General features: G+C 45.0%; 1 protein-coding gene across 2 annotated transcripts in view; it reads right to left on the reverse strand.

The window, feature by feature from the left end:
- Window positions 1-205: 205 nt before the first annotated feature.
- Window positions 206-26,164, reverse strand: part of LOC126528083 (ubiquitin-conjugating enzyme E2 N) — a 28,833-nt gene continuing 2,874 nt past the window's right edge. Inside the window, exons 4-5 of one of the 2 annotated variants that reach the window (XM_050175947.3) lie at window positions 13,805-13,945; window positions 206-424 (exon numbers count right to left, since the gene is read on the reverse strand). In XM_050175947.3, the coding sequence (XP_050031904.1) occupies window positions 294-424; window positions 13,805-13,945 (272 nt within the window). In that variant the 3' untranslated portion in view covers window positions 206-293. Of the gene's footprint in view, window positions 425-3,040; window positions 4,068-13,804; window positions 13,946-26,164 lie in introns of those variants that run through there. The other variant, XM_050175948.2, reaches the window with a different exon arrangement.

Consider the following 26,164-nt stretch of genomic DNA (forward strand, 5'->3'; position numbering starts at 1 on the left):
GCACTACTACTCATTTAGAAAGTATCATCTGCCTGTTAAGTGCAACCCATATGAAGAAGCAGCATGCTGGTATCTGCAACAGAAATAAAAGATAGCTTGACATTAAGAAGATCCTGTATAATTCGCTATTTAAATCATGCACACGTTTGTGTCTTAATAGCCCGCTATAGAATGCGAGCGCTTTGTAGACCAGTTGTCACTACAGTTGATTTTTAGTAGAGTTTTATTGAAACATTTAGATATAAGCACAACAGAAATTGGAAAATTTTGTTGTGAATTGCTGCGATAGCAGATTAGGTGAAACATAACCAATGACTGTCTTGTATAGGCATTTGAATATGTCCTTTCTTGAATTGCATAAGCCCATTCACCAGATAACTGTGCAGCCAGGTCGACTGCTTCTGCCGTGGTCCCGCTCTGGCATCTGAAATAAAGACATGTATTGTACATAAAAATATATGTATATATGTTAAAGAAATGGGACATGTATAACTATTGTATGGGTGCTAAATATTGAACCAGATGCTTTGTTCTCTCAAAGCCCTTTAAGCATTGTACATAAGCACAGGTTCTGATAAATCCGTGATCTCTCATTACTAACACTAAATACGCATCGCACTTACACACGTAGTAAGACGTCATCGAGCTTCAATATAACCGTTGCAAAAATGCGACGCGAGCGAGGTGAAATTCGCCTTTCTTCAAATTATATTATGTGCATATTCACGACAGCAGCGCATGCACATTGTGCACATGACACACGGCACACTATGGGTAGAGCATGCACACATCAGTACTCGATGCATATCACAATGCAACTACACTCTTAATTCCCTTGCCTGACAAGCTATGGCATGTTAACTGTTGCACATTAAGTGCAGCTACAAAGACCACAAGGCATCGAATTGCGCTATTAACATGTTGATTTCAACAGATAAGAAAGTGCAGGCGAGCTCTCGAAACACAGCCTGAGCGATACTTGCCCACATTCTCTCTCAAAATCAACTCTACACGATATGGGCTCGAATAGCGCAAACAAGGCGTACAACTTACGTGTAAATATGGAGATCCGTAAGAGGTGAAAATCCGCTGGCCGGAAATGTCCAACGCACGTTTAGAGCGGATTTCTCGCTAGCAAGAAGCACAGCGCCAAAGAAACTGTGCGAATTCTGTGCCGATCAAGCAGCCACTGAACGCTTTTTCCTGCCAAAAGGTCCCTTGGGCCCCCTTGCCTCCTTACCGCTCTTTTCTGTCACGCCCGAAGCTGTGCATAGAAGTTGAAGAGAAGAGAGAAACAGAAATCGCCATCTACAACGCCTACCTTTTGCCAATTCCTTCCCCGTGAATTCTGCACGGGCGGTTGAGCTGCTGCTCTCGCTATTCGTTCGTTCCCCGATCCCCACCCCCAACAGGTGCTGCACAGAAAGTGCTCACTCGTAGAGCTAATTGTAGAAATAAGCGCTTTTCAACGCGACAGCGTTAAGGGCCCCGTTTCACAGAAATTCTGGTACCGGCGTCGACGGAGTTATCCGTGAGCGAGAATTTCCTTATGTATTTAGGCACATGTGTATGCCACGCCTTGCTATAAGACATGTGGTATATGCGGGTAATACTGCCACACCATTTTATCACTAAAGTAGCCAAGGAACATGAGCATCAAGACATTTCCTGCATTAAAGGAACATCAAAGAGCAATAACACATTACAGTACTGGCATTCTAAAGCATCACCCATTAAAAAAAACCATACGCCTCACAACTCCGATAGCCAATAATCCAATGTGAGACACATACAAACCCATAAAAACACCTATTTTTCCAATGCGTCATGTTACTGAATATCGGAAGTTATGGGGAATGCGGGGTTCTTTCAGTAGGGTTATATCAATCCATTTGGCAAAAAAAAAAAAAAAGGTTGGTTATTACGAGAGGAAAACAGAGCCAATTGAATGCTATGAGAAGCCCCAGTGCTGGTACACACAAATGTAATGTCATGGATTTTGAAGTATTTTCTTATATTTAAGCTGCTTTGGCAATGTAAGTATTCTTGAAGCTCACTAGGCTGGCCGTTCAGCTTTTTCGAAATGCAATCTAGGCAGGTGTTCTTTACCAATAAAGAATTAACTAGACCAGAGTAGACGTAGAAATTTGTTAGAGAAACTTGGTTCGGGTATTTAAAGTTGGTGTCGCCACCCATCTCTCGTTATGACATTATTCCTCGACAACCAAGTCACCCCTTGCAGTAAGAGTGGCAAAAGTGTAGTTAAAAAATCGTTAATATTCTAAGCGTCCCATTAAACAATCAGGGTTCAGCAGAAGACCCAACTCAATATTCAAAGAAAAGTCAGACGCAGAGAAATTCAAGGAGGGGAAGCAAACCTAATTGTACACATGCACTGAAATACAGCGAAATATCCTTCTTAGCGGCAAGAAATTGCAGCTAAGCAACTGCTGTGTTGGACACACACTTCCAAGCTCTTCAGGTGGCTTTTCAAAGCTGACTTTTCCATTCTAATGATGTCAATTGCCTTCTGGTATGATGGTTAGTAGCATCCAACTTCAGCCAAAGATACTCATCGCGTTAAAAGCCCAAATGGCTTAAACTTGCATTCTGCCAGCCCTTTCTAGTATCTAAGCTTTGAAAATGAAGCCACAATGGCTGCGACTTGAACCCACTAGCAAAACAACAAAAGGGTGGCATGACTTGGTTACATGATCTGGCTTTGTCTAACTTCGTCATGGCAATGGTTATTTAAGCAAGCCTGTCGTTAGTGGCTGTGAACACACCACATTGCAATTGCTTAGTGAAAATGTATAGAATTGTTTAGCAATAGACAGTGTCCATGACACAGCCCCTGTGCGGAGTTCGTTAGTTTGAATGTTTAAAAAGTAGGCCGCAAACCTCATTTTCAAGGAATTCAAGGAGCCCATCTATTATGAAGGAGCTCTAAGGACCCTCGAATCTCTCTTTCTACATTTAATGGTATTTCAAGGAGGTGTACAAACCACGCAAACAATAAATGAACACAGCAGACTCCGTGTCAATTTTTAAAAAGAAAAAAAATTTATTTTGAGACTTTGTACAAGACCTTTGAAAAGGAAAATTAATAATAATGGTTTCCTAAGTGCACATTTCATGTATAGCTTCATACACCCTCCCAGGCCCCCCCCTCCCCCCAGAGAAAAAAAAAGTGGCAAAAAACCCAACCGCGCACAAGCACACACTGTTGTTGTAATCCAGAGAAGAGTTGGGCGCCTGTCGTCATCCGTGTCTCAACTGAACCACAAACACAAGGCGGAAAAAATAAAATAATAAGCACGTGCCGGGAGGGACACTCGTGGAAGAGGAGACAAGCAAGGCATCATCATCATCAACATCACCTTCCAGGCAAGGCGGGGTGCAGGGGCAGTCGCAGTGGCGATCGTAAGACACCATTTCAATCACTAGTAGCACAATCAACATCCCCACCATTCACTTAAGAAAATAACGAGAAGTGGGGGAGACAATTATTTACAAGGCCACGATTGTACGATAGTATTCACAGTTTCACGAAAACACCGGCAATTCGAGGCAAAGAAACAGAAAGAAGAGATAAGAAAAGAGGAGACAGGAGAGAGAGCAAGCGGGGTTTCAATCAGGGTAGAGAGAGATAGGGAGAAGAAAAAAAAAAATAAAAGAAAAAAAATTAAAGGAACCGGGACAAAATTCTTTATAATAGGACGAGCTCGAAATGGAGACACACTGATGACGACGGCCCTTCCCCACCTCTTGCACCAGTTTCACCCACAGTCTGGCCAAGCCCCCTCTAGAAGAGCGATGGATGATGAAAAAGGTGGCGGAAAAACACAATCGTGGCCCCCTAGGCAGCACCGCGCCGGTGCCATGTTTGGGCCCCGTCAGCAACAGTGTCCTTTTCTTCTTAGGTTCTTGTTTGTGTACTTAGTTCCTCTCCAAGTTGCTGTTTTAAGAAAAAAACACTTCCTCAAAGCGTTGCCGCCATCAGCCATTGCCACCTCCTCTTGCTATGACTCAGACATCCATTGCGTATTGCCTTGTCCATTCTCTCGCTGAAACAAAATGGGAAGAGAAAGACAAGGAGCAGCTGTGAGTGAAAGTCGCGGCAGTGATGACAGAGTATCCAACCAAAATCACTAGAGGGAAAAAGACCTTCAGGTGCCTGTATGAAAATGGTATACAGTCAAACCTGTATACATATAACAAACTCAATAGTGCTGCGAGACGCGGTCGTTGTATCAGTAGTTCCGACATATGTGGACTCTCCTTCAATATGCGCAAAAATTAACGATACTAGTTGGCATCAGCATTTATGATTCGACACCACTTTCATACGAAAATAGGAATTTCAGTACCTTTACTTTTGTTCCCAATACTTTCCTGCATCTAACTGCAAGTTTCTGTTAAACACGTCATCTAACGAATAAAATGCGGCAACGTAGCTCCTTCGAAAAAGCACCTGGCCAGTTCCAATCACCTGCCATTTCGAAACTACAACTGCATCTGCCGACATTATTTCTTTGAAAAATTCTGATATATTTTACTATCAGCGGCACACGAGTGGATTCTGCATACGAGAGTGAATTGTTCTAGTTGGTTGGAAGTTATGGCGTTATCATAATGGCAACAAATAGGTAATGCCACTATAGTGCCGCTTTCAAGCGAGAAGTTGTGCATGCCACAGAGGCATCGTGAAACGTTCAAGCCGGGTGGGACTTTGGCATCGACGAGAAAAATGTTTGTCGTTGGAGGGGGCAACGGGAGACACTTTTTGAGTGCGCTGCAACTAGGATGACAGCGATAAAGAAGATAACGACAAGGCTAGCAGCTAAGATGACGTAGGATGAGCTCGGCATGTTCATATTCAATAAATGCTGCTTCCAATTTATGAACGCTAAGCTCAATTTTTTGTTCAGCCTACATTCGAGATAAGTTTTCTTTCTTTTTTTTTCCCTTCTGGCTTCGGACTTTCGAGGGTCAGCTTAGAATTGGGGTTGACAAAGATTCGAGTAAATACGGTAAGCATATCACCCCTCAAACGTAATACCGGTCTTCTAAATCTTTCTGTGTGTCGCCGCATCGCCAGCCCCTATTTGCTTCAGAAGTTTTTCGATAGCTTCCTCAATCATGCACTCTACACATCCCAATGACGCGCATATCCCACTGCACTACCCATCCGGATCAAAGTGCACGCTCACATGCTCGCACTACCACTTTCACTGCCTCATTTTCTCTTCGTACAGCAGTATACAGGAATGGCCTTCCGGAACTGTGACATTGCAGCCATCATGTGTCCATCAACGTTTGCAGAAAATGTCCCATCATACTGTTTCACATGACTGTTCTTCGTAACTTTCGTTTGTTAGGCCACCCCTTACGTAATACACCCTAAATGGTCAATAGCATGGAAGGAGGATTGTTTATGGAGTTATAGAAATGTGTCAGATGGATCAAGCGGCTTTTACAATTAAGGCATGCAACAAGCATAGTGAGATCGGCGCACTTCAAAAGACCAAGCACAAAAAAGTCTGCGGACCAAGAGCCCATCAACAAGACCACGCCCTAGGATGCGCAATGTCTACAGGTCTCTTCTGATGAGCACTATCTCTCCTGCATAATTCAACCATGGAACATATGAAGGCTGCTCAAATTACAACCATGAAATCTGATCTTCTGATTGTGCAGAGTTGCAAAGAAGGTCCTCACTCAAAAGCAAACTATATGTTAGAAGCTGAGTGTATGTATACAAGACATCTTTTTTTAAAGTAACAGTGCGAACAACTGCTCTAAAAGATGTGTGAGCAGACATTCGAGGCTTCTTTCATTCGAGGCTTCCTTTTGATCTGACATGCTCATTTGAGCAAGCTCTGCGCCATGCTTGTACGAGGAATGCGGAACTGCGGCACTAATGGCCCAAACACACTACAGCAGCAGCACATTGGAACATATGCCAGAGAAAAATGCAAAATAAAGCATGAAAACTATGAGTAGAGAACTGATGGCATCATCTATACAATGACTGTGGCCGCTCCATTGACTTCCATGACAATGATGAAAACGGTGGCGGGCTTTAGGTTTTGATTTCAGATTTATTACCGAGGCAGCTTCGATGGATGCTGACGTTAATTCTTATGCTTCATCTGGCGCAGGCTTGGTGCAGTTTCCCGACAAAGTGACGTTTCGGAGCAGCATGACACATAGGAACACTCCTGGCACCATCTCGCACAACTGTCACAGTTCTTCCAACACTGCTAGCGTATCACAGTGTATAAACAACAATGTGAAGTGCACACTATTGGCCAACATAAGCATGATACGTCTGTGAGGCGTTAGTTTCGATGATGGCCCAACTACAGCCGTATCGACACGGGTAGTAATGCAGCGTACAGTTCCCACAGCAAGCATCAATGAGGGCTGCAGCTTAGAGATGCCAAATAAGTTTGTCATAACTTGTGGTTCAGAAATTTGGCTTTTGTTTTTGGCAGTCAGAGTTGGAACAGGGCAACCCATACACACAGGTGACTTACTGTATTCGCCCCATTCTAACATACTTCTGAACACATCCAGTTTTTAAGCTCAAAGTGAGAAAATACTAAGTAAGAAAATATGCACCAAAATCTAACATCCAGTCAATTTCGAAAGAAAAATGTTTGGCAGCATGTTACATTTCCGTAATGCGTGAAGGCGAAAGCATGCTGCACACTTGGTAATGCATTAAGTTATACAATCGGAGGGGTCAGACTACTCGCAAGACATAACAAGTCGCAGTGTGAAGTATATGTGCGGCGAGCCATTGTCTGCGAGCTTCAGCCTCCTCTCTACGTTGCTGTCTCGCATCGCCGCACTGCTGCTTTCGCACTTTTGCAGTTCAGCTTCTTCAGCTCGTTTTCAACCCTTAACTGCGGCTTCGTGCGCTCATAAAGCAGGGTAAAACTCGCGCAAACGACGTTTCTCTTCGACATTACGTTGCATCCTCTCCGCAGGGGAAGGCAGCACTCACGGTCGAATGCCTTGCTCCCGCCACTTCGTATGTCACACCTCATTTCCCACTTGGCGAGTATCCTCGGCCGTAGCGTACTTCTGAGGGGGGTTATGCAATGCTTTATCGAAACATATGCTGTTCTGTGTGTTGTATGGTTGATTTCAATGAATGTGTGCACTGTTTGCTTCACCTTGCTCAGCGTTTGTAGCCTCAGCCTTAAGGAGGTAAGCCATTGCTGACTACATTTCTTGTACCACTCGACTAGACGCCATTATTTCTAAGGTATGAGCCATTGCAACAAGTCACTTAAGTCTGTCGCCTTTACGATTTGCATACCTCAATTTTTACGATCCAACAAAGCTGAAACCTGCAGAATTTATCTTCTGAGAATGCAGACTTATTCACTCTGTCCACTGCCACAGCTCTTTCTCACTGTCTTTGGTGTACAACATGTCATCCTCCATGTAGTCCATTGTGTTCGGTATCTCATATTTCCTGAAGAACTCCGTAACAATCTTCTATGAGATGGCAGCCCACGCCTTGCCTAAGCACTTCACTAGCTTGTACTACAACATAGAAGTCTCCCATATGACAAAAACACATGAGACGGATCTGCTGCTGGCAGCTAAGCATGTGAAACAGCTCATATTTTAAATTAGCGCACTGTGTCATTGCTGGCAAACTGCGCATGGAAATTTTTCTGTTGCCACCTTGTGGTGACGATTGTGCTAAAGCTTGCTTTGAAAGTAGGCTGTTGCAAATGCCATGAATGTTGTTTTGGTTTTGTATCCGATTGTAATGCACAGGCAGATTTCAGCCACATTTCCTTGGAAAAAAGGTGTGCGTTAAAATTAGACTGTATGGTATGCAGTAGAACTCTGTTGATATATATTCAGGGAGACCAGAGAAAAAAATATATGATCCGGGAAAACGTAACATCTTATAATGCTTGTGGCAGCAGTCCTGATGACGCACAAAGCTACTTTCACACGAAACCTTATTTGAAGTTGAACAGGCACTAACAAACTATCAAAAATCTGCTCAGTAAATACTATTATTGCTGCCTGGCAGTTCAGTTGATCCTTAAACACTTTTTTTCACAATTGGTTATTTTAATATGGAGCAGTTTCTGGACGTAACTGGGAAAAGAAACATAACAAACGGGAAGCTAATACGCATGACCATAGCTTCCTATATACTTCTTGTGCCCGCACACTCACTCCGGGAGCGCCGTTCAACCTCCTTGCCTGACCTCCTCGCACGTCGCCCGCTTAGGGCGCTGCTACCTGAGAATAGTTCGCTAGCCGCCGTGCATAGGCGCAAAAAATTTAGTGCCCACGTTTCCATTAGAGTCAAATCGAGACAACTCTCATTTGCCTCGTTTGCTGACAGTTCGCTGGTTTGCTGAGAGATCACCACTTTTCTGCAGCAGTCCACGGGTGGGAAAAAACTTGTCTTCGTCTTCTGCCTTTGATGGACGTGGTGAGCTGTGGCACGGTATTGAAGGACTGTGGCTGTGGCAACACTGTCGGTGCCTCATTGAGGACGTCTAGCAGCTACGCAAACGAGAGCCTTGTGGCCGAAGAGAAGACATAGTGGTCACAAGTGAGTTATGCTACTTTAGGTGATTTGATGGGGCGCTTTGCGAGTTGACACCCAGTGGTGTGGCGTACTGTTGTGTACCTGGATGCACCTCGTACAGTAAGAGAAAGGTCTCGGGCATCTCATTTCATGAAATTGCGAGCGATGACGAACTTAGAGAGAAGTGGCACAAAGTTATATCTAGGGACAATTGGACTCCGAATTTCACCTCCTGCTGCTACTCCACAGTCTGCAGTCGTCACTTCATTGCGTTTGATTTTAAAGAAGGGTGCAAGATAAGAAAACTGAAGAAAGGAGTGGTTCCCAGTGTTTTCGACGAGTACCCAGCGTACTTGCAACCATGTAGCAAACCCAGTAGGAGTTGTGCAGCAATGAAAGAATGCAAGGGTGGTGCTTTGTTTTGTGCTTCTGTACGAAAACGCACAAATTTTGAGCAGACGTCAGAAGAATTGTGTTCCGACAATGCACTTTCACATAATGATGAAGAGCCAAGTGCGAAAGCAGGTGAATCGGAATCTCCTTCCGAAAGCAGCTCATATATGACTGCCACAACATGCAAAATTAATGGCATCGAGTAGTGCAAGCACAAGTGCCCTACCGAACCTCAGTCTCGGTCACTGAGCATCAGAAGTGGAAACACAGGGAACGTGATCTCAAAGTGCAGATACCGAGACTAAAAAAAGTTTGTGGATAAGAACAAAGAAAAACTCCAGAAGCTGAAGGAAGAGTAACGTCAGCGCATTTCTAGAAGTACCGTATTTACTCGCATAATGATCGCACTCGCGTAATGATCGCACCCCTAAATTTTGTCGTCAAAATTCGATTTCTTTTTATTTCCCGCGTAATGATCACACCCCGAACTTGCCGCAGCGATATGTCGCGTGCCAAGTCTAGCTAATAATGATCGCGCTTACCATCTGTCGAATGCTACGCGAACGACTCTTCAAGACAAGCCAAGCGGCCTGCACGCACCAAACATTCTTAAGTAGATGCCTCATTTCATTACTTTCATCACTTTCCGCACTTCCATGACAAAATGAGGTACAACCAAAATCGCCTTTATTATGGGTTGGCTTTATAATGGTTGATGTCAACAAAAACAATAAAGGCGCATTTCGATTCTTTTCATCTGCTTTTGCACTCGTGAGCACGCAACAAATCGCGCGCGGCAATGATAGTAGCCACGTTTACTCTGATACGTTAAAAGTGTACCCTATTCATACGCCGACGCTTGTAACACAGCTAAGATATTCGCCCACCCTTAGCGGAAACGTGCCGTATTAGGATAGTAGTGAAGACAGATGCCGCAGTTTCCGCAGCACGTCGGCCATGCATTTCTATGTCACTGGCAGTTAAGCGCGCCCACCTGTTTCTGTCTCCTCCAAGTGGACATGGCTACGTTACTGCCGCAAACTTGCCGATATTAACGATATTATTCATCACTGATACGGAAGAAACTGTTTCAATACACGTAATGTACTCACGAGAAGAAAAAAAAAATCGCGTTCGGCGCGTTCGGCTTGCTCCGCCGGCCGCCATTTTTGTTTTGGTGTCCTGCACCCGCAATCTCGCATCCCGCAGCAAACGCGAGGCGAAAAAAAAAAATTTTTTTTTCCGCGGGAAATTTAACCCGCGCAATGATCGCACCCCTGAATTTGCGTCAATTTTTCTGACAAAAAAAGTGCGATCATTATGCGAGTAAATACGGTATTCGAAAAGGCTGACAAGAACGACTTTGGTGCTTCAGTACTCTTAGAACAAGTGAAAAATTACCGCAAAGTGAAACCAACTTGGTCAGAACTGACTATACATCATGCTGTTGTAATGCCCAACATATCAACACGAGCGTACGAACATATGAGGAGCAAAGGAATATTACGTCTGCCAAAGTAAACTGCAGCGTTACCACGGATCTTCAGGTGGAGAAGTCAGCATTACTAACCTGCTAAAGGAAGGACTGTCCGCAGAAATAGCCAATTACAGTTTGCCACAAGCTCGCATGTGCTCTCTGATGGTTGACAAATTAAGGATAAAGCAGCGGCTGCTGCACCTGAAGCAAAAAGATACCTTTATCGGTGAAGTTCATTATGGAGACGTCCCTCCACCGAAAAGCACAAATGAGCCTGTGCTAGCAAATGTGCTGCTGTGCTTCATACTGAACGGACTTTCAGTTCGATCTAGAATTCCAGTGGCGTACTTCTTCACAAGGAACTGTACTAGAGCAGAACTTCCCACAGTTATGCGCCGCGTGCTAAAGGAAATTGAATCCGTCAGCTTTCTTGTGGTGCGCATCGTCACTGATAATCATAAGATTAATGTGGCAGCATTTCAAATGCTGTGTGGTGCAAACATTGTCCACTGTATACCGTCATCCTGAAAGCTCAGATCGCAAGTTATTCTTGGCTTTCGATCCATGTCATTTGATTAAAATTGTGATATCACAATTCTTGGGACGTGACCTTGGCGAAGATGGCATCATGACATCCGAGTATGTGAAGGAGCTATACAAGATGCAACAAGTCAGCCTCATTAAGCCTGTTTGATTTTTTACGAGGAAGCACGTCTTCCTGAGCAATATTGAGAAAATGAATGACAAGCGGTTCAGCTGCTCTCGCCTCCTGTCACGGCAGCGCTGAAGTTATTGGAAGAACAGGCAGGCCACACCTGCGATGCAAGTTTTGGGGCTGTCGGAGAAACGGCGGTCTTTATGGAAACCATGCACAGATGGTTTGCCCTGAGGGACACAAGTAATTGTTCACAGCAAGTCCACAAAAATAACCCAGACTTCAAGCAATTAGACAACGAAAATGATGAGCGTCTGCACTGGCTGGAGACCAAGTTTGTACAACATCCGGAAGATTTGAAGCGCCAGTCCACGGCGAAACATTTCCTGACTAAAGAAACGTATGAAGCCTTGCTTATCACCACTCGCTCAAATGAGGAATGCATCAGATACTTGCCGACAGAGATGCACTTTCGATTTGTTCCGACTAGAAAGCTCTCGTCCGACGCCATTGAATCTTTTTTTTGGGGGTGATTGAGGAGGTCAGCTGGAAGCAACGACCAGCAGACGTGCAAGCAACTTTGTGCGGAACAAGAACGTTTTTAAAGACAGGCATTGCATCAAAATCAAAAAGCAGCAATGTGATGGACACGAAAGACACCACATGCTCATCGCTACGCTGGCAAATGCACGTAAGCACTATGCCAGAACCATCCGAAGAATTTTCCAAAGAGGTGATAGCAGCGCTGGTCAACCACACCCCCCGGCACAATGAAACGCTTCGTTTGCCAGAATGTGCAGCACCAGCTATCGCTGGCAGATACCTGTTAAGAGCTGTTAATGAGCGGGTGTCTTGCAAAGAATGCCTCAGGTCTCAGTTTGTTTACAAAGCCAAAGCCCTCGGCAATATCAGATTCTCAGATTACACTTTAAGACAGAGGCGGTCTGTTGTATCCGTCAGACGAACTCGTAGTTTCGTAATACAGTAAAAGCTCGTTAATTCGAACCGCAAGGGGAAGCCGCTTCAGTTCAAATTAACGAAAGTTCGAACTAACAAAAGTGAAGGAGAGCAACAGTACACTGTGATTTGGAGGCAGTAGGGCATGTCAGAAATTTGGCGTGTGAGAAAGTGATGGCATGTGCTGCGGGCACACGCCATCTTCAAGTTGCAGCTCTGGGTCCGACTGTGCCACACCACCGATGTCCACCGAAACGAACGTTAGCCAAGGCTTAACACCATCATAAAGATTTGCGATGGCAGGTACATCCTAAGCTGAAAACAGACGTGCACTACCGATGAAGACTGCTGAGACAAAGACGCTGAACATGTGAAGGTGGTGAAGGCCCCGATTCGTCATTTCTTGATTGCAAGCGCAGCTGCGACGCACTTGATTCGCTGTGTTTTGGTACTTGCCACGCCATCTGCCGCGCAACATTAGCAGCTACACAAGATTTGCAAAGCCTCCGAGATTCGCGGCGGGCAAGAAGTCCCGAAGGTCACGTAGAACTGAGAGGAGGCAGCTGCCATTGCCTTCTCGCCGATCATGCGCCGGTTAGATCTTTCCCGATTTTGCCTTCTCTCACCGTTCTCTCCGTTCCAGAGGCGATGCAGGCTTGTGTGTAGGCAGTAGGCGCATTTCTATGGCCGTGTGCCAGGCGCCAAGCCGCCGGCACGGTGGTGCATAGTTCGAATTATCCGTGACGGAACCTTCTCGCGTTCGAATTAACGGACTTTTTTATGCATAAGACTTCTGTGGAGCTTGGCCGGACCAAATCGTACAGTTCTTATTATCCATAAATTCGAATGATTGAAGTTCAAATTAACAAGCTTTCACTGTATTCGTCAGACGAACTCTTTGCACAAGTATGTTGAAGTATTGCTTGCTAACGAAGAAATTTTAAGCAGCCGCTGAGGGAGACTGTCGTGAATGCTCCTCAGGTGCTGCGAGAGCATGAACTATTCAAGTTTTCAGTGTCTGAGCATCACTTGAAGCTGTTTGAGATCATGCTGATGAAGTTCTTCCGCCCTCTATTCACTAATTTTGCCCTGAAGATAACGGACAAGAACAACATCGCAAAAGTTTTTTTAGAGAAGCCCCTGTCATGAAAGCTCCACAAACTTTAAATCCAAATGATGGCAATAAAAGTGTTTCTTGTGCAGTTATTGAGCCGATGTTTTTTCCACACTGACATACAATACATATGTTATAATAAGCAGAAGGAAAATTAAGTTTCATAGCAGTACAGATGAGAGCTGTGGTTTTCCTTTTATCGTTTTTTTTTTCTTTTTCCTGAGGCAGAGGCAATTCGCAGTGGCCTGTAGGCATCTGTGTCGGCGTTAAATGCCGCAGATGTCTTAAAACGATATAATTGGCACCGACAAAAAAAATAATGTGATATATAGTTATGCTACAGCACACGCTGCGGTAGAGCATCCTGTATTTCTATTCTGGGGTAGCACCGCCAACTGGTGGTGAGCGAAAGAACTAGGCACGACGACCAGTTCCCTGCGCTGTCGGTGCTGATGGGCAGGCATGAAAGTATACAGGAGGCTATGGCACGACCCTATGGAAGCACAAGACCCAGGCAAGCATAACAGGAACATAAAAACAAGGTTCTACTGCATCTGGCCACATATAAGCACCACACCACATGACTGGGACAGTCAAGACAGGCTGCGGCCCCCAGCACGCAGGACAAACCTGTTCTGATGGCTTCTGCCTCATTGACCTTCCACTGCTCTGCCACGTCATTTGCCAAGGGGTCATCAGGGTTCGGGGCACTGAGCAGAGCTTGGATGGACAGCAGCACCGTGCGAATTTGCAGCGCTGGGCTCCACTTGTCTGAAATACAACAATGTGCACTTGTTGAGGATCTCGCCACCATTGTGAACCACAGTCACCAACAATAATTTGGTTAAGCTTAATTATTCAGACAGCTCCGTGGCACCGTCACTTGCCATATAAGGGCAAGCAAAATTTCAGCCACCTTACAGTGCATTGGGCCATAATTCAGACTCCGACTGCACGACCGTGTGCTGATTTGAGAACAGAGGTGAGTAGAAATATTTATTTTAGTTAAGATACATTGCTGGCATGGTTGCCGGCCACGCCGCTGACGCCACCCTGAAACTCGAACAAGTGAAGCCTAGTCAAACCAGTAGTCGCTGATGAAGATTCATTGCTTTCGTGTGCTTTCGTTAATCTGCAGCAACAGCACGACAATGGTCGAACTATGGGCCGCGATTTCGTAGCAATGCCTTCCACTCGGTTCAATGAAACTCTAGTATACACCGTAAATGGACAACCAATCCCACTGATGACGAAGATGGCCACTGACGAAGCATAAAAAGGAGTAGCATAAAAGGCATTGCTAGGAAATGGTGGCCACGAACTGCGTAGGCCAAAGGCCTTATACATATGTGCATGCAAGCAACATATTGAAAAACTTACGCCGTATTTTTGGACAAACACCTTCGAATATACTTTCATTTTCACACGACTAGCACCAAAGGAGTCCACGGGCAGCAGCATTTCCACACTGTGATAAGATAGTGTGCTTGGTACTGTGCCAAGAATTCTATCGCTCATAGGTGCCAATGCTTATTGCACTAGCCACGCGAAATTGAAAGTGTCTCTGAATGCAATGCTCCCAATCATTCAGACTTTTTTGCCAGGCCGAATTATCGGCCAGCGACTGTACAACAGAACTACCTTCTAGATGAAGTAGTTCCAAGAATCCAAGACGTGCACCAAGCACGGTGCGCAAGTGATATTTTGTCAGACAAAGTGACAATACAAGATATGCACCCGACTTCTGCCTGTGGGAAATACAGAGCAGCGAGGTGATCATCCAGAAGTGCACCTTTAAGCAGAAAAGTATGTTTGCTCACCCATTACGTCAGTACGATGCAAGCTTGACATACAGTACATTCTCCTCAAGAAAGCGCCCCAATTATAGTAACATGGACAAAATGGCAACAGTCCCCTAACTTTACTAAAAAAAAAGGGGGGGGGGTGGTCCGGTGTAAAACGCAACTCAGGCCATCATATGTACAAACAGCTGGCTGGCCCTCGTGTCTTCACTGTGGTCGAGAGAATAGTACTAACCTATTGTTCCCTTTTAAAGCAGGCTGTCCTGCGCTCCTCTGAGCTTCCAGTACAGTGCGCTGGAAGATTTGCATGCAAGGCATTCTGTGGCCACATTTAGAAAACAGACATATCCACACATGGGTGCAGCTAATGCCCTCTGGGCCCTTTGCACTTTCACATGCAAGACTGGTAGGTGCACTACAAGAAAGGCACCTATAGCTCTGCCCTTTCTTCTTTTTTTGTTTGGTTGTTTGTTTTTATATGTGTGTGTGTTGTGAGACACTATTCATTTGTCCTGAAACTGAAAATTCACAAATTACAGCGAATTATGGTGAGACAACAAGAATCAGTGTTGTCATATCCTCTGGACTATCCGTTTTGTGCAAACATGTTTTTGATCCCTAAGCTTAGGTTTTGGTGGATGGACAGTCAAGTACACTAGTGTACATATTTTCCAAACACAAAGTAGTGAAGAAACAAAATGAACCTCCAGGACCATAAAAATGGTGATCAAGCTTCAGACTATCTAACAGCATCTTAACAGATGTACAATGGCTCCGCAGCTCTGGCCATAGAGCTAATTTGGTCATTCTGCCAGTGGCAACAAAGCTAAAGCCAACAACACAAAACCGACTATGTAACACCACAAGAACTCAATGTAGAAGCCTCCTCGCATGTGACTGTAGGATGCATAGTGTAGTCAGATTCAAAAGCCTTGCAATCCTGCATCATTCCAACGTGCAGTCACAATAGTAGCTATAGTACATATAGTTGGCTATAGTACATCAGTGAACTCATTCTAAAGCAAAGCTTTCTTTGCCGGCCTCCACCACCCTGCCTGCACCTTTTATAGGCTGGTGGGTCAGTATATCACCAGATAGTCCGGCTTATGTATACAGCATGGACTTCTGACCAACAAAGTAGCGCCGGTCAGTGCCCTCTATTCTGCATAATAAAACAATTAATTATGGGGGGTTTTCGTGCCAAAACCACTTTCTGATTACGAGGCACACCGTAGTGGGGGACTTTGGTAATTTGGGCCACCTCGGGTTCTTTAAAGGGACCCTGAAACGATCTTGTTGATCTTGTACAAACTTAGCGTCGTTAGAGTAGGTCCTTTTGATCGTTAATTGACGCATCTAAGTGCTCCGCGTAAAGCGTGTAATTTATTATAAGGTTATAAAAATGTACATCGCTGCCGATCGCAGCACATTGCTCGGCGGAATTTTCAGCCGCCCCTACCCATATGACATAAATCACCCAATTGACATCAGTAGGGCGAGCTGTCTGATTGGCTGCCCGTGAAGAGTCATCAATAATCTCTCTACCTTTATGGTGAACAAATGATGTTCGTAATAGTTCGAACGTTTGTTAATTTGTTTCTATAAAAAGAAAGGAACAGAAAGAGAATGCGCTAGAGAGAGGGAGAGAGAAAAACTTTATTGATTCTATCAAGGGTTTTAGCGGTGAGCCGTCTTGCGCTTGCTGCCTGGCTCTTCAGCACGGGTGTGCCCCTATTCCAGGGCTCCACTGAGCCTGGCCACTTCGCACGCGTGCTGCACCATTGCCCTTTGGGCGGTGAGCTCACTGCTGGTGAGCAGGCCCTCCCATTGCTCCGCACTCGGGTTTTTATGTTTATGGAATGTGTAGTTATGCTTACATTCCCATGTTATGTGGTAAAGAGTTTGTATTTCTCCGCACCATGGGCAGGAGTTTCTGTATTGTGTCGGGTACATTTTACTTAGTATGTGTAGATTATAGAAAGTTCCGGTTTGTAGCCTTCTCCAGTCGGCTGCTTCCTGTTGTGTAAGTACTGTGTGTGGCGGAGGATATTTGATTCTCTGCCCTCTATGGTAGTTTAATATTTCCGCACACGTCGGCTCCACCGTTGTAGGGTTCTCGAGAGGCCCTATCTGTCCAGCTCGGTATGTGATCTCGCGAACTAGACTGTCTGCTCTCACGTTCCCTTCTATCCCGGTATGGGCCGGTATCCAGAAAATTTCGTGTTTCACTTTATTCCCGAGGGTTCCTGCTCCGAGGAGGATTCGCAGGGCCTCTTTACAGACTCTCCCCTGCATGTAATGCCTGCATGCAGCTTTGGAGTCTTGTTAATATGGTTAGTGATCTGTTACTTCGGTAGCCTTCGGTCGCTGCAAGCGCTATGGCGACCTCTTCCCCCTCCGCTACCGTGCAATTCCTTATGGTTGCGCAGCTGACTGTCTCTCCCATGTAGTCTACTACAGCCGTAGCTACACTGTGTGTTCTAGTGTGCTTGTCCCACGGGTATAGCCCTGCATCCGTGTACACCGTGTTTTCCTGTGTTGCCAGGTGGCCTTCCACGTAATCTGCCCTTGCCTGCCTTCTGGCTGCGTGTAGGTTCGCATCCATGTTGCGTGGAACTGGACTTATTCTGAGGGTTTGTCTGACGTTGTCTGGGATGTCTGCCTCTCGATCTATTGCCCCTTTCGTATCGTATCCTAGTCTCTTTAGGAGCATTCTTCCTGTAGCCGACTGCCAAAGTCTCGCTATTTGTGTGTTTAGTTGCGCTTCTGCCAGCTCGCTGAACGTGTTGTGTATTCCTAGCTGCAGTAGCTTGTCGTTTGAAGTATTCCTCGGTAGGTGTAGCGCCGTTTTGTACGCCTTCCTTAGTATTGTTTCTGCTTGTTCTCTTTCTAGCTTGTTCATCAAGTGGTAAGGTATGTGACTCTGCTGACCACTAAACTTTCAACCAACTTGATTGTGTCTGCCTCTTTCATGCATTTGAAACTCTCGTAATCATCCTGCTTACTTGATCTGTCGATTTTTGGAGTAAGCTAATTGTGTGACTGCATTTTCCGCTGCTTTGCAGCCACATTCCTAGAATTCTTATCATGTTCTTTTCTGCTATAAGCTGGCCCTCTAAGTTTATTTCGATTTCGGCCTTGGTGGGGTTCTTTCCAATTCTGAGTATTTCCGATTTCTCTGTGGAGCAAGCCAGGCCTCTTGCCTTAACATAGTTTTCTACGCGTTTTGCTGCCTCTTGCAGTTTCTCTTGCTTTTGTCCTAGCGTTCCTTGGTTGGCCCATATTGTGATATTGTCCACATACATTGCATGTCGTATGCCCTCGATTTCGCCTAGTTCCCTGGCCAGGCCAAGCATTGCAATGTTAAACAGTATGGGTGAAATGACTGAGCCCTGTGGTGTGCCTTTGCTTGGGGTGACAAAGGTTTCGCTTCTTATATCCCCTAGTCCTACTGTGGCCGTTCTTTTTGCTAGGAAGGCTCTCACGTAGTCATAAGTCCTCTTTCCAGAATTTATGTTTTGAAGCCCTTCCATTATTGCTGCGTGGCTGACATTATCGAAGGCTCCCTTGATGTCTAGTGTCATTATGATGTTTTCTCCTGTCTTGGGTGCTTTGCTTAGGACCTCTTCCTTAATCTGTAGGAGGACATCCTGTGTTGATAGCTTTGCTCGGAAGCCAAACATACTGTGCGGATACAGTGCCTTGCCTTCACAAGAACAATTTCTCACTACACTTAAGCACTTCCGGCACACAGCAAGCGTCAGCTGCTTGTGTTACAACATGCTCCATTTTGACTAGAGCTCCATGGTCAGAGTCGGCCTCAGTCTTTTCACGACCACTATGATTCAACTTTGTTGCATTGTGGATTGCAAACATAGCGACTGGCAATATGTCAAGCTGCGACATCATGTCCCTCTGCAAGGCAGCAGACGAGTGGACTGGCTGCAGCGCATCGGACTGCCGCTATCCGATCGGCGCCAGGATTTGTGCATTTGCCCCCGTCACTTTACACCGGAAGATTACTAACGCAATAGCGTTTCGCGAGTCCGGTATTAGGGTAAACGCAAGTACAAGGGGACAGAGCCTGGCCATGTCGCCTTGCGTGTGGTATCAGGGGATGAACAGAAGCGCAAATGTGAATGGTCTGCACGGTGCAGCCACCTGGCGACATAGAGTTCAACCACACACAGTAGCAGTAACGAAATGTATTCTTCTTTGCTGCTGGTGTACATTTTTCGCAGGAGTGTAATCGTTCACACATTGTTTTTGCAAATGTTTAAAATGTTTTACACTTGGTTAGAGCTCTTTGGCCAGTTAAGCTCTGTGCCAACGGGTGGCTGGACAGTGGGGACCGATCAGGCAGCTCACGTACGTCTACACTAAAGTTCCTTTATCAGCTTGAGTCAGTTGAATCCGAAACACTAAAAAAAAGCAAAACAACGCAAGTCTAATAGCTGGCAGAACATAGAAACAAATTTATTTACACATGCACGGTGATAAGGTTTGAAGAGCGCCACATAAACGGGCAATAACTGTTGACGCGTTTATCATGTTACAGTCGAACCCCGCTACAACGAACGCCACTTCAACGAAATATTTCCAATTCCCCGTCAGCTAGCCATAGAAGTCAATGCAAAAAAGTTCTCGCCCCAACGAACAATTTTTCGAGCTTGTTTTCGCTTCAACGAAATTTTCACTCGGTTGAGCTGGGCTTTAAAACTTGTTTTGTGATAAAATAAACATAACCCCAATCGTGTGCAATTTTTCGTACATCCACGCGCTTAAATTCACCGAAAATGTGCGCCCACTGCACTGTCGCCGATAAACTCATGGAGGGGCGCCATTGTTTGGTGGTGATGACGATGGGACTAGCCCCCTTGCGACAAGGCGCAGGCCCACTTTGCCAAACGGGAGCCACAGCCAATCCGTATCCATCCTAGGTCACACGATCGCTGGCGCAACGCAGCGACGCAGCTTTTCGTTTATGCTTGTGCGCGCGGTCAGCATGGCGACAAAGCGGAAGTTTCTTTCCTTGGAGCTGAAGGCGCGAATCATCAGCGAGGCTTTGAGCGGCAGAAAGAAAGGAGACTTTGCAGCAGAGTTCGGCATCTCCAACAGCACGCCATCGACAATTTTGAAGTCGAAGGACACGATCACCAGTGCTCCTTCTGCGAGGGCGTCCGCCAAACGGAAGAAGTTGACTCAAGCTGCACACGAGGATCTTGAAAAGGCGTTGTTTACATGGTTCCTCGACATGCGTGCCAAGAAAATGCCAATCAGCGGAAGCGTGCTGCAGCAAAATGCACTTAGCTATGCTTGCATGCTCGGCATCAACGATTTTAAGGCAAGCACAAGTTGGCTGACCCGCTTCAAGGTCCGACACAACATCGTTGCGAAAGTGTTGTGCGGCGAACAAGATGCATCGGCCCCGCCTCACGCACTGGATGTAATAGACGCTTTTGACGTCATTCATAATTTCATTGGCGCCCACGATGACGACGTCGCAATGCAGCTGCTGACTGAGTGCGAACATCACACCACGGCGATGATGACCAAAGGACGGAGGCAAACAAAGATGACCGACTTTTTTCGGAAATTAATGACATTTTTGAACGTGTAGGCAAATCTGACAGTGTTTCGGGTCAGATTTCGTCACAATGAAACGTAACATACTTTTTCCAGAAATAAATGATGTTTGTGATTGTTTGTGAGTGTGTAGTTAAATTTGACAGTGTTTTGGGGCAAATTTCGCCACAACGAAATTTTCACTTTAACAAAATTTTTCACGTGTCCCGTGAGTTTCGTTGTAGCGAGGTTCGACTGTAGTGCGGTCAAATTTTTCTTTTTTATTCAAAGTGCCTTCTCCTTTGCACAAGCCTCCGACAGCTTCTGTCCCTCTTGATGCGAGAAAATCTTTTGGCTTCATTTACTTTGCCAGGAGTAGTTACGTGCTAATCAGCATCTGCTTGGATGAATTAAATGAATTAATTTTCTTTTGCAACCTCTCTTCTTCTGCTTAAGTCCTTAGCTTACAGGAATATCATGTGCTACTTTCCTTGCATGTGACTGTGTTGAAGCCTACTTTCCCAGTCATGCAAGATATGGTTTGTGCAAACTCCTCAGTACTTTGACAGGTACTCTCTGACAGGGAATCACTCTTGGATCTCGCCCAAACATTTCTGAATATGATATTGCGTGGCGTACATTTGAGGGGACATCCACTGGCTTATTCTCGCATCATGCATCCATTTCCATTAAAGCCCCTCTCTATACATTTTTTTCAGAGTGACCGGCTCGGAATAGCTTTTACAAACGCGCACAGCAAGGGGTACTTCCCCGTCCAACCAATCAACCTCATCTGGAAAATGTTTGACCAGAAGTCATCCAGGTGTGCTGCACGCACAACTTCCACATTATTCGTCATAACGAGGCTCAATTAGCTCATCGAAAAGGACATTTGATGAGCTGGGATATGACTACACACATTTTTTGGGGGCTCAAGTTCCTCAGAGTACCTAGGACAGAGACACCTAAGATCCTTGACTACACTGTTATACTACAGCGAAAGTCTAGAGAGCAGGTACTGAGCAGCAGATACATGAAAGTTTGTTGCTCCAAGCCAGAATTTTCCCCTCGCACAAACGAACAAAACGACAGCTCGCTTTGCTTGTTTTTCTGACCCAGGCTAGACAAGCATAACAGATGCCAATTCGTTTGTAGCAGTTTTGGTGCAATGTAGCAGCAGTTCCACCATTGCCTGCAAGTTCTCCTTCTCTGTGGTTACACCTCACCCCTCTTACAATTCCACCTTCCACAAGCATCAAACATTTACTGCAACCTTGTGTGATACTGGCACGCCAACGTCTCAGTGGGCATTTGCCTAAATTGGTTTTTGCATTTTGCATAGACTGTGAATGGTGTAGCACATAAACAAACACAGTTGAACCCCATATAACGCACACTGATATAAAAAGTTATCTGACAGAACAAGGTAAATCTAAAATGTTTTCCGCTGATATCAGCGTGTGACAAACATATGCTTATAAGAAAAGCGGCTCTAAAGAAGGCATTTTTGCATCCAATGCAGCTTCGTTTTAACGAGGGTTAAGTGTACAGTGCACATTACAGTTGTGACCTATGTGGTGCATAAACAAACGCTACGTGGGATAATGTTGCATAGGATGAAAAATAAAGGTTGTATAAGATTGTTTGCATTGCAATTAGTTGCCAAGTGTTTATTTACTGTTTAATTACAAAGCTTTGCTTTACATAGATTCCATTTGTGGGTTTGCGTAATTTCTGTTCTGATGTGCTTGACAATACACCTGTAATGACCTTATGGTGACCTCATGGTTAATCTGTGTGAAGCCTTGTACCCCCTTAAGTATTGCACTCACAGCCATGGTTTTTTAACACTACCAGCTGCCAATCAACAGAAGGCATGAAAACGCAGCAGGTATTGTCTGTACCTCAATAGAAAGCACGAAACCACTATGCTAAATGAAGAAAGTTTTGCATTAATGTATCCTCCTGATCTGCTAACGAGCAAGCTCGTGTTTAGTGAAAGACGTCTTGCAAGGTGCAAAAGAACACTCTTGCACCAAATGAAAGCACTGGAGAAGCCAATGCTTTCTCTCAATTTAATAAATGCGAGTTCTTGACACCGATGCAGTCCACACAGATAACTGTGTGGACACACACAGTTATGAGTCCACACAGATCACACAAATGAGTCCACACAGATCAACACCTTCAAATTGAAATTCAATTTAGTAAAGGGGCTTTGCAACATGTGTATAAAGCTTCTGCATTTCCACTGTTTTACCCATGCAGAAATAATACTTAGCACCCCACAAGTAAGATGGGAAAAGTCAGAAGAGCTATTACGTGTACTTCAACCTACCAATCAAAATTGCATTTTCGAGTCTTTTTAACTAGATCATGCATACAAGAGACAATTGGTACAGAATAAGTTTAAGCAAGAAGCACACACAAGGAACGCCAACTACTGTTCACCTTAATCAAACCTTTTTTTTCTCATAGCACGACCCACAAAAGCAGGCGTCCATTGCAACGGTACTGTGCAAAGAGCTGTTTCGTATGTGGGGCATCCAGAGATGTGCGACGGCTAAGAAAGCAATTATTTGCAGGGGCAAACTCTATACAAAAGTGAGGTGTGACACCATGCTGCTTTAAGCTTTCTTCAGTAATTCCTGTGCTTGCAGAACATTTTCATAGATTGCTTCATTATGTGAGGCTTGCATGCACCCTTCACTAGGAGACTACCATAAGTGGCTTTGGCTGTTTTCCCACTATAGAATCGCTTACTTTGATTGCCATTTCCATCTGCTATTTCATTATCAAGATGTCATGGATCTTGTCATTAGGTATTTCAGTGCAACTGTTCACAGTTGTAATCAGCCGTGGGTGACCAGAGCAGTCCTAAACGACCAGCAAAAACTGACCGACCTAGTCAACCAAACTGCAACAGCAAATACTGTCCTGGACCAAGGCCTCTACCATCTAGGGATAACTAATTGAAGACTAAATAAAATTTCCCACTATTACTACTGTGTCGAGAAGATTTGGACACCACTGTGAAACAACTTCCTCTGCATCCCCACAGGGTGCTGGGACTGACTGCATGGAGCGGACAAGGATGAGTCATCAAAATTCGAATCGAGCGGAGGTTTTCATCCACTTATATTTCAAAACTTCTCAGTTCAATATTGTTCATCCATGTGTTTGGATTTCTTGCATGTGTCTCGGGAAGTGCAGGGAACAATCTTGCACAAGCACAAGTGGCCCCTTCAGGTGCTCTTGAATCAACAGAGTACCAGTTTCACTCGGTAATCATTGGAATGACAAATGCTCAACTAGAGTAACAAGTCACCGAGGGCCGCAGAGTTATGTTCTATGTCATGAACTCCGTGCACTGTGACATCAGTTTACTGGTGCCGTGAGCCAATCAAAAATAAGAACCGCGGCACATCTTGGATAAGGAAGGGCTCATCCATTGTATGTTGGTAATCCCCTTACAAACTTTTCCAAACTACTTTTGGAGAGAGGGGGATTGGCAGTGACGATCAGAGCTGAGCAAAGATACTTTGCAATTGTATCATGATACGATACAAGATACTTGGGCAACAAGTATTTGAGATACAGATACAAGACAATGAATGTATCCGATCCAATACTTTCCATTTGTATATTAAGATACTTCGATACATTTGCAACTTTCTTATCATAGATCTATATAATGTAGCAGCAAATGCATATGCACAAGAATGTCTGCTTGGAGATTTCTTAACTCCGACCAACCTTGTTTCATTAGAATTAAATGTTTGTTAAAATCAAAAGCTTTGTCTTTCTTGCTCAAAGTATAATATTTTCATTCCGAAACAATTTATTGGGGTTGCTCTAGCTGCTTAACATGAAAGCTCTCTATATGCTGCACTGTCAGCGGTTTTTGCTGGTCACTTTTGTAATTGATAGGAGTCGCTGCTCGGCTTGCCAACCAGGTAGCGGGTTGCCATCCAATTACAATAACACCAATAGAGTGTTTTAGTTGAGCGTCTTTACGGTACGCTCCGCTCCGAGTGGCCCCGCTAAGCCACAGCGGAGCGGCGGGCGATTTTCACGTTTTAGTTGCACGTTTAGCGTAGCGGAGCGGACCTTTCGTAGTTGCAGCGCCCCCTGGCTAAATTCAGGGTAATGAAAGAAAATAAAAACACTTTATGATCACTCTTATACCGTAAAACGTATATATGTACATATATAACTTGTTTCTCCATGTCTATCTAGACGTGCGCTTGTAATGCGTTACCGGTCCATTTTATCCAATGGAAAATAAAGCGCCGTCTTGGGGAACGCCACGTGTTAGCCAGCGCACTTGCTTTCGGCATCCAATCCAATCCGTTCTGACGCCAACGCTAGCCAAAGTGCTGCGCGGCACGCTCCGCTCAGGCAGCTTCTAAGCGGACCTTGTTCCTCGCTCCGCTATCCCGCTTACGGCTAAGCGGACGGCGCATGCGCATTCGCGCTTCCGCTCCGCTTAACTGCTTAGCGGAGCGTAAACACGCTCAACTAAAACACTCTAATAAGAAGCTTCTGCACGATGGCAGAAATACCGCTGTGGAGTTTTACCTTGTCTGTAAATGTATTACTGTTTATGTATGTAACGTAGTCCAAAAAATTGCTTTTCGTGCTTGCAAGCAACAATCACATACTCAAAATAGCCGTCTTATGCGGGAGTCTCCTGGAAGCAGCACCATCCACACTTTGGTTCGCAACAGTCAAACTTACATCCACAAGATCCTTCAGATCACTGATGTGTGAAAGTCGCTAGACGCAAGGCAATCCCATTCTTGCATTTTTCAGACTTTGTAACAAAACACTACGCAAGAGAAACTTTGGTAACGACACTATAGTGGCATCAGAATTCGCGCGGATGATGTCACACGTATTGGCGTGCACAGCACAGTACGGTGGCTACATGCAAGTGCCATGGCACCGATGCAACTAAAGACTAAAAGTCAGCTGCGCGCAGACGTTCGCGTGCTCAGTTTTGTCGAGATGGTGCAAGCGCCACTATGTGACTCTGCTCCACCAATAGGGACGCGCAGACCTCATCGCCTGCCCTTGCTGCGAGGTTCTGGAGGAAAGATGAAAGAATGTCGCTGCCTTAAGTTTTATTCAGGTGGCTAGTGGCAGCAGTATGAGCTTGAGAAGCAGAGTTAAGGTAACGTTTACAGTTTCACAAGGTGATGTTGCGATAGCCAGCATCTTGTATCTTAAGATACACAATACATTCTTTCATGTATTGGAAATACAGATACTGATGCACGTCTTCCCAGACGTATCATGAAGAGATATAATATACCCAAAGAATATTTAAGATACATGTATCTTTGATGCTGCCCAGCACTGCAATCGATTCTTCTCCGCGTGTCTAAGTCCCGATATGCTGATGCAACTGGTACCTTTCGCTGGACTGCACGGGGTTGATGAGAGAGAGAGAGTTTGTGCCCACAGTCGTGTGTATTGTTTGATGTTTGGCACAGAACACCCAGAGAAGCAATGCTATAGTAACCTAAATGCAGCATGTCTGCTGGCATTGCATAGCACAGCTTGCCAAGACACACAATCAGAAGTTCTCAGCACTTTCCAGACACAAACTTAAACGCCT

Source organism: Dermacentor andersoni, chromosome 9 (genome assembly GCF_023375885.2).
Source record: "Dermacentor andersoni chromosome 9, qqDerAnde1_hic_scaffold, whole genome shotgun sequence".
Lineage (NCBI taxonomy): Eukaryota > Metazoa > Arthropoda > Arachnida > Ixodida > Ixodidae > Dermacentor > Dermacentor andersoni.